Below are 8,007 nucleotides of genomic sequence, written 5' to 3' on the forward strand. Positions count from 1 at the left end.
GGAAACTAGGCCGCCAAATCAAGACAACATACATATACACTTGTGAGAGAAAAAGTTGTCTTATTTTTTTATTATTTATTAATTTAGGAGTAATTTGGTACGTATATTCAAAATCACGATTATGCTATAATATATATTTTTTTATTTCTCATAAAAAAATTTAAATAAAAAAATATTTTTATTAATACCTTTTTTATAAAAAATTTAAATCAAAATTTAAATCATGATTTAAATACTCTTTTTAAACAGACCTTATGATTAGTTTGAGTGAATGATAACGAAATAAAAGAGGGGAAAAAAGAAATATTGTAGTAAATAACATATGATTAGTGCACTTCTGAGTGAATGATAACGAAATAAACGAGGGGAAAAAAGAAATATTGTAGTAAATAACATATTTTTAAAATTAAATTAAATAAATAGAATTTTTTCAATAATTCGTCATACTAATAGTTTTAAGACCCGTTTAGTTCGCTGATTTGAGTTTTTAATTCAAGTTGAGATGTGAGAGCTTTTTACTGTAACAAAAAAGTTAGATGTGACTGTTTCTGAGAGCTTTTTACTGTAGCAAAACTCAAATTTTAAACTCGAATCGGTGAAGTGAACGGGTGGTTAGTTTATTAAAAAGTATGCCAAAAAAATAAATTTTAATATAAATCTGATAGTTAAAAAGTAAAAAATTATTAGTAGTCTATTTTTACAGGGACTACCATAAAAAGTCTCTTAATAGTAAATTTTAAAACTATTTGAAGTAAATAACAGTTTACATGATAAATGAATCATTTATGTGTGTAAATGATTCATTACGGGTAAAAAAACTAACACGGTAAAAAATCTTAAAAAAATTTATTTACATGGAAATTTTTTTTTACCAATCATAAAAAGAAAATTTACTTGAACAAAATATTTTTACCAACTGTAAATGAAGTATTTATGCAATAAATAATTTATTTATAACATAAACTGTTATTTATTTTAAATAATTTTAAAATCTGTTATTTACTTAATTTAATTTTATAAATTTACTGCGTTCATCTAAACAAACGCTCACCTACATCGCCATTTATTTTTCTAGTAAATTAATTATCTTCTTATTTAGAAAAAAAAATTATTTCTTGCAAATTCTGTTATCAAAAGCTGTTACCCGCTCAAAATAAATAACTTGCGTCTCTTAAATGTAATAATAATAATTCGTGTTTTTAAGTTCTCTATAATAGTAATAACTAGTGTGTTACCCGTGCATTTACACGGTGGTATAGTTATCAATGAAAGCAGTTCTTTTATTTTAATCTATAATTATAAATCTTACAGATAAATTATTAATACAGATTTGAAATAAATATATAAGTTATAGTTAACCATCAGAAAAATGTATTATTTCTATTTTGTTTGTGTGCAGTGTTATCGAATAATAAACATGAAATTAATAAATGCCTCATAAAGGAAAACGCTTACATACTAAAACGTGGATATAAATATATAAAATATTAAGGGCCCATTCATTTCGTTGATTCGAGTTTAGAATTCGAATTGAGATGTGATGTTGTGTGAGAGATTTTTTACTGTAACAAAAAAGTTAGATGTGATTGTTTCTGAAAACTTTTTACTGTAGCAAAACTCAAATTTTAAACTCGAATCTGCGAAAGAACGGAGCCTAAGTAACAAAACACATTTTGTATAAAATATAAATAAAATATGCAATATAACGTTCAAAATCTCACTTTTGTATTCAAGAGAAAACCGCGCTAACGAATAGCCAAGAGTACACATTTTTGTTCTTTTTTTTTGTTTAGAAATACAACCCTGAACAAAACGTCAAATCTGTTAGAAATAAAAAAAAAATACTATGAAACTACTATTACTTTAAAAAATACAATTTATGGCAATTGTTGTAGGAAGAAAAAAAAAACTAATACACATAATTTATTACATTACGTTTACTCTAATAAACAAATTAGATACAATTTTTTTGTCGGTAGATAGAAAAATATACATTCTTTACATATATCAACTAAATAAATAAGAGAAATTGTCGGGAAAAAATGAGAATAAAATAATAATATTGAAGTAAACAAACAAAACATGACACAAAATTCATAAATGTCACAAAAATATTTAAATATGTAATAAATTTCTATATCTAGGAAATAGTTTTTTTACATATATAAATAAAACATATAAGGTTCATATATTTCCTTTAATCTGATAGCAACATATATCATCAATAATTTAAACATGACTTGACAATGTCTCTGGCTGCCAACAAAACTATTAAGAATTTATGCTGAATAAGAAAGAACAAAAAACATCAGCGAACTGAACAGAAAAATAAAGGAAAAAAAACCGGTAAAATGAGATATAGAAGAACAAATAAAGAGATAATAATATAAGGTTCAGGTTTTTTTTTTTTTTTGTCCATGGCTGCCAACTAAACAAACTATTACGCATTTATGATGAATATGAATGATGAATATGAAAGAACAAAAAACATTAAGGAACTGAACAGAAAAATAAAGAGAGAAAAAAAACGGTGAAATCAAATATAGAAGAACAAAAAAAGAGATAAAAAATTTAAGAATAGACAGCATAAAAAAACATGAGGAAAATAATGTCAAAAAAAAAAGATAACAAAATAATCCTAGATAATTGAGGTAACACTAAGAGTAAAGACTTCTATTAACAAAATAAAACATAGTAATGATATCTAATAAAACAAAATAAAAACTCCTATTAGCGAAACTAAACATAAACATCAACTCCTATTAATCATAGCCAACAGAGTAACATGGTATTATTTTTAGAGAAATAAAAGTATACTAACATAATGACTCCTAATAATAAAACAGAACATCTTAATCATATCCAACAGAAAAAAATCATATAAATATTAATAAACTTAAAAGTAAAGATAACAATAGAAAACGAAAGAAACTACACAAAAAACGTGTAAAGAGTAAAAAAGTAATACCCCATTCTAAGATGAAGAACAGACAGAGTAGAAATTTCTCAAAAACAGTAAAGATACTAACAGAAGGTGGATATGAGTTATATGTAAACAGTGTAAAAAACAGAGAAGCCAAAAAATAGGAGATCACTATAGTCAAATGATGAAAAAAGAGAGAATGAGAATCTTCAAATACACAACAAAACACACACACACACACACACACTATATATATATATATATATAACAATATCATAGTCATTATCAGAACACATTAGGTATATACACAACAAATCGTATTTATACACATTATTAAATAATCTGGGCAACATCAGGGGCTGCCAAATCAAATTTAAAAACTACATGATGCACGGCAACAATAAAAAGAAAATACATCATCATGACCATAAAAAAATAAAGCGTAAAAAAATTCAAAATGGAAAAAATATATTCTTAAAAAAACCTAAATTATTAAATTTATTCAGAAAAAAGTCTTTTTTCAATAAATGTATTCTGAAAAAAAAAACGGCATCCCTAAATAGAAGAAGAATACAAAACAAAATAAAACAATTTGAGAAGTAGAGAAGTTATAGAAAAAAAATATTAAGAACAAATCAAATTTTTCAGTGTGAAAGAATAAAGACGAAAAGCCAAATCCTAAATTTGAAACAAAAAAAAAAACTATATGAAAAAAATCAGAAATACCTGAGATGCAGAAGAGCAACTGACGGAATAGATCCAGGAAGAAAACAAAATTTTTTTAAAAAAAACTACCAAATAGAACAACGAAGTATTAAAAACTAAGCAGAAGAAAGAAAAGCTAAAACAGAAGCATAGGAAAAGCTAAAAATGATAAAGAATAAGAGGAAACTAATATATATATACAAATAACCAATATCTGAAGAAGCTCCAATACATAATCCTGCAAGGAAACCTGAATCAACATAATAATTAATTAACAACAGGTGTTACGCAGCATGAAAATTACCGTAAAACGGAGCCAATAACTAACGGACAATAAAACATTAAGCATCCGTTATACAGATTTACAACACGTGAAAAAATAAATTTTTGATCAGAGCTCGATAAACATCCCTGGAAACAAAGAATAAGCTTATGTAATTATCACAATAACAGGTGTTGTATAGCATGAAAAGCACGGAAAAACACAACCACTGTGGGTGGCAGATTTGTTAGATATTCCGGACGATAAAGGAAGAAAAAAATCATTAGCTCATTTAATGCTACGGGAACAAAAGGAATACAGATCATCAATGTAAAAGTACAAACTAAGATCCTGAGCATTACACATCATCACCGCAAATTAGCAAAGTAAATTAATTTAGCCACAACGGAGGCACCAAATCAACAAAGAAAATGGAAAATTTGGTACTCACCTATAGGAATCAACCATGCCAAAGATCAAATGCATGCATATAAATCTCCTTGTATGAAGCCGAATAAGCTGCTGAAAAAAGAAAAGCAAACGAAGAAATTCTAGAATGATCCGTGAGAGGAAAAAAATTAAAAAGTATAAAATAATAATAGGCTTAAAACACGTAAAAAACTCTAATAAATCAACCACAATAAAGAGCAAATTACCAACAACAACAAAACGGTCATTTAAAAAAAAAAGAACAAAAAATGAAAAACGGAAAACAAAAAAGTGCATGAAACCCAAAACATTCATTCTGGCAAAAATAGAGGGAAAAACGCATACGAAATCCCAAATGAGAACAACCTAAAAAGCAAAGAAATAACGGCAATTAAAAAAAAGGCACTGAAGGGAGAAAAATAAATGGAGAAAAAAATGACATAAAATAGAAAGGGGAAAAACACATGAAATTCACGGCGGAAATCCCTACACAAAACATCATAAATAGAGGTAAAAACACATCCAAAATCCCAAATGAGAACAACCAAAAGACGAAAAAAGGAAAAAAAAGGCGAAAAGGACATAGAAATCTCGGGCGAAATCCCTAATCAAAGTAGTAAATTGTGATTGAAGACGAACAAAAAAAGCCTAGACCGAAACGATTGGAAATACCAGAATGAAATAAGTAATAAGAGCAACCAAAGCAAAAGAGCTGCAGAGAGAGAAAATAGAAATGAGTGAAGTCCAGAAGCTTCACGGAAAGGATGAGAGAGAGAAGAAAAGGAACAACAAAAATGGCCAGAAGAAATGAAGCTAGAAGCTTCACGAAAAGGAATAGCAAAAGGCATACAGTGCTATTTTGAATCAAAATTACTAAAATACCCAAATAAAAAACAAAGTAGAAATAAGCAACCAAAGATAAAACGGTAAAAACACAAATTTATTTATTTTTTGATACTTTTTGTTTATAATTAATTTGAAGGTATGATGTGATATGTTTCTGTGCATCTTTTTCAAGAAAAAAGCTCTTTTATACGGTTATTGTTATAGTACATAATTTCTTTTACTGATGAAAAATGAAGATAATTACGTGGTCATGATAATTGTATCAATTCAATCCAAATGTCAGACATTGGAAACGGTAAAAGAAAGAGGACCAAATCAAATGACCAAAATGCCCAGAAAAAAACACATAAACAAAATAAAACTGAGGGTAAAACAGTAAAAACACTCAAAATGACATAAACGGTATAAAAAAGACTTGAACAGAAAAAACATGGGCAAAATTGGAAAGTCACTGTACTTAATACAGTAACTTTCCTACCTCCTTTAATAATAGGTATAATTTGTGTTTTTAAATTCTCAAAATTTTTATAAATTTACTGCGTTCATCTAAAAAAACGCTCACCTACATCGCCATTTATTTTTCTAAGGTAAATTATCTATCTTCTTATTTAGGAAAAAAAAAAAGTTATTTCTTGCAAATTCTGTTATCAAAAGCTGTTACCCGCTCATAGTAAATAACTTGCGTCTCTTAAATGGAATAATAATAATAATTTGTGTTTTTAAGTGATCTATAATAGTAATAATTTGTGTTCTTAAGCTCTCTATAATAGTAATAATTTGTGTTTTTAAATTCTCGAAAATTTTAATTTATTTCGAAATATTGCATGCTTTAAAATTTAATATAATAACTTGAAGAGGCTTCTGTCCAAAACACACGACAGGAGTCATCTATTGTTATTTCATTTTTATATTGGTATTCCACGATGACAATTGCCGAGCATAGTGAATATGCTTCCTCTCTCTCTCTCTCTCTTATTTATTTATTTATTTTTCAGATTGATACGCTATCGAATATACTTATAGTATGCCATTTTATAGCGCAAGAAATACGTCTTATTTTCCTTTCATCGTATCTATGATATATTACAACCATACATTAATGTTCCAACGACAGTGCCCAAAGGGGATATTTGTGCAAGTTAATAAGATTGTAAAATTTAAGCACTTAACTCAAAATGCAAAGACTAAACTAGGAACTTTCCACCACCGCCACCCTGGAAGGCTGAAACCAAGAACCAAAACGGCAAAATGTGTCTATACAGCCATAAGAGACTTTGGTACCAGTTGAAGGCCAGTCGTAATTACTCCACTAATGAACCTTCAGCTCGAAATCTGTCGTAGGAACCGCGTTGCGAATTGAATTCTTGTATTCGTGAAACTGCAACCAACAAAGTTGAAAAAATCAGAACCATTTTCAGATATAGACTAAGAACGTTTGACAGAAGATCGATCCAAACATGCAGATGCGAACAATGCGTAAGCAAAACTGGTGTAAAGCACAAGTGCAAGTTAAAGTTCCAAGATGAAAAAAAAAAAAAAAAGAAATGGCAAGGAAACTGCTTTTTGAAGTTAAGAAGTTAAAAAGGGGTCTATTTTAGAAGCAACAGTTAGGATGCAGTTTTACCTCTTTGACAATCTCCTCGCCTTTCGTAAGTAACTCTTGCTGTTTAGCTGCTCCAGCTTCATTTACCGATTTTGTTTTCACATTTATAGCCTCCACCTATGAATGACAACAAAGACACTACAGCATTACTAGATTTCTAAGATATCAAACAAATGAAGCCAGAAAAGCAAGCGATGAAGAAGCACCTCTGCTACTACAGCTTCAACATTCTTCTGCCTTGCTTCCAGATCACGCCTCCTCAACTCCATCTCCATTTCCACTCGATTATATTCTTTAAGGGCCTTCTCACACCTGACATCTCTTTCTTTTTCTGACTGCTTTACGGTCTCCTCCAACTGCTCCTCTGGAGAATGAGAAGACAAGGCTAAGGGCTTCATCTCTACTAAAAGTCAAAGTGTGTCGTATGCAAACTAATAGGACGTTGGCTTACACTCTTAAATATTGGTCAGGAGGGGGAAATCATAAACTCAATTGAAACTTTAAAAAACTAACAAAAAAATAATACCTCTTCTTTGCCATTCCAACAACTTGGCGTCGAGTGACTTGTCCAATACTACCAAATCACTTACTTTAGTTTTTAGAGCCTTGTAATCTTTATCAACAGATTTAGCAGAGTTTACCTATAAAAAATACACACATTATAAACCTACTCACGCTCCATAAAAACTTATTGTTTGAGAAAGAATTATCATTACTTGAGAGCCTTAAAAATATATTAAACCAGGATCTCATGCTTAGTACCTCCACGTCCATAAGGACAGGACTGAATTATATAACTTAAAACCACATAAGGACTTATTTTTTCCTTTGGAGATGGAGGTATTCAAACTTGAAAGACTAACAATCTTAAGTATGTAACCTTATATCCTGAAGCAGTTTATATCTAAAACATAAAAGAAAAAGAAGAGAGAAGACAATGAGTTAGAACACGTCTAAAGCTATTACGAAGTGGGGAATATCATTTCATGAAAACCATTCTAGCCAGCCAAACTCGAAAACTGCCAGGCTAGATATTATCACAAAACACAAACACACAAGGTTAGATATGTTTGAACCTGTTCTTGTATAGCCTGCATCTGAGCAAGGTGCTTCGTCATTTTCTTGGAAACCTGAGAAACAAAGGAGGAAGATGCCACCAACCAAATTTGGAATTAGTATTTCAATATGTTCTATTAGTTGCCTGTCTTAATGTACAAATAAATTCCAGCTATACATATA

General features: G+C 29.1%; 1 protein-coding gene across 1 annotated transcript in view; it reads right to left on the bottom strand.

Moving 5' to 3' along the window:
• Positions 1-6,205: 6,205 nt before the first annotated feature.
• LOC21401414 (kinetochore protein nuf2) overlaps positions 6,206-8,007 on the bottom strand; it is a 4,895-nt gene continuing 3,093 nt past the window's right edge. Inside the window, exons 7-11 of the mRNA XM_024164868.1 lie at positions 7,845-7,898; positions 7,295-7,409; positions 6,975-7,132; positions 6,790-6,885; positions 6,206-6,543 (exon numbers count right to left, since the gene is read on the bottom strand). Of these exons, the coding sequence (XP_024020636.1) occupies positions 6,475-6,543; positions 6,790-6,885; positions 6,975-7,132; positions 7,295-7,409; positions 7,845-7,898 (492 nt within the window). The 3' untranslated portion in view covers positions 6,206-6,474. The remainder of the gene's footprint in view (positions 6,544-6,789; positions 6,886-6,974; positions 7,133-7,294; positions 7,410-7,844; positions 7,899-8,007) is intronic.

The sequence above is a fragment of the Morus notabilis genome, unplaced genomic scaffold (assembly GCF_000414095.1).
Source record: "Morus notabilis unplaced genomic scaffold, ASM41409v2 Scaffold89, whole genome shotgun sequence".
Classification (NCBI taxonomy): Eukaryota; Viridiplantae; Streptophyta; class Magnoliopsida; order Rosales; family Moraceae; genus Morus; species Morus notabilis.